The 853-nt window shown below is 67.5% G+C and overlaps 1 protein-coding gene across 1 annotated transcript; it reads left to right on the top strand.

Annotated features, from left to right (window-relative positions):
* Positions 1-511: 511 nt before the first annotated feature.
* AURANDRAFT_68794 (hypothetical protein) lies at positions 512-829 on the top strand (the record flags this gene model as incomplete). Its single annotated transcript, XM_009044523.1, has 1 exon — positions 512-829. A coding segment is annotated over one exon (318 nt), but the record flags the coding sequence as incomplete, so codon positions are not given.
* Positions 830-853: the final 24 nt, after the last annotated feature.

Genomic DNA, 853 nt, shown 5'->3' with positions numbered 1-853 from the left:
GCTCGCCGTCGGCGCGCACGCGACGAGCTCGACCGTCTCGACGACGAACACCATCGTCGCGGAGGTCCCCGACCGCTACACGGACGTCGTCGCCGCGCCCACGGCCTCGCCTACCAGTTCGCAGAACGACGCTCTTTGACGACCTTCTCAAGCCCGGAGATCGACGACTAGTTCGCCGATTGCGAGCCGCTGGTCGGCTTCCGCACGTTTTTCATGATGCTCGAGCTCGCCGACAACGAGTTCGCCGCCGCCGCCGCCTCTGGGAGCTCGGCGCAAAAAGGGTGGGGGGTTTTGAGAGGGGGCGCCTCTTAGCCTAAGCCTATTAGAGACCAAATTAGAGAAATTTACAAACCAAAGCTGCCCCGGCCTCGACACATCATCGCATGGAGCCAGCCCGCGCGCATCCGCGACAGCACTGAGGTCGTCGAACCAGGTCGAATTGAAAGCTGCCCCGTGAACACACACCCACGGCAACACTATCGCGATTCGAACTAGCGCCTCCCAGCGAACCATGTCCCTCCGCCGGCACCTGCAGCAGCACTGGATGGTCGTCGCCATGGTCGCCGCCGCCCTCGTCGCGCAGCGCGCGCCCGCGGCCGGCGCGGCGCTCTACCACCGCTACTCGAAGGGCCTCATCGCGTGCATCTTCCTGCTCCTGGGCCTGTCGCTGCCGCGGGACGCGATGCGCAAGGCCGTGAAGCGGATCGGCGTCCACGCGCGGTGCCAGGCTCTCTCGCTGGTCGCGGTGCCGGGCGCCTACTACGCCGTCGTGCACCGCCGCGGCCTCGACGCCGCCGTCCTCGGGCCCGCCGTCGCGCGGGGGCTCATGGTCTGCCTGAGCATGCCGACGACG

Source organism: Aureococcus anophagefferens (assembly GCF_000186865.1).
Source record: "Aureococcus anophagefferens unplaced genomic scaffold AURANscaffold_392, whole genome shotgun sequence".
NCBI lineage: Eukaryota > Pelagophyceae > Pelagomonadales > Pelagomonadaceae > Aureococcus > Aureococcus anophagefferens.
Note: the sequence above shows the minus strand (reverse complement) of the source record. Positions and strands in the feature narration are given on the sequence as shown.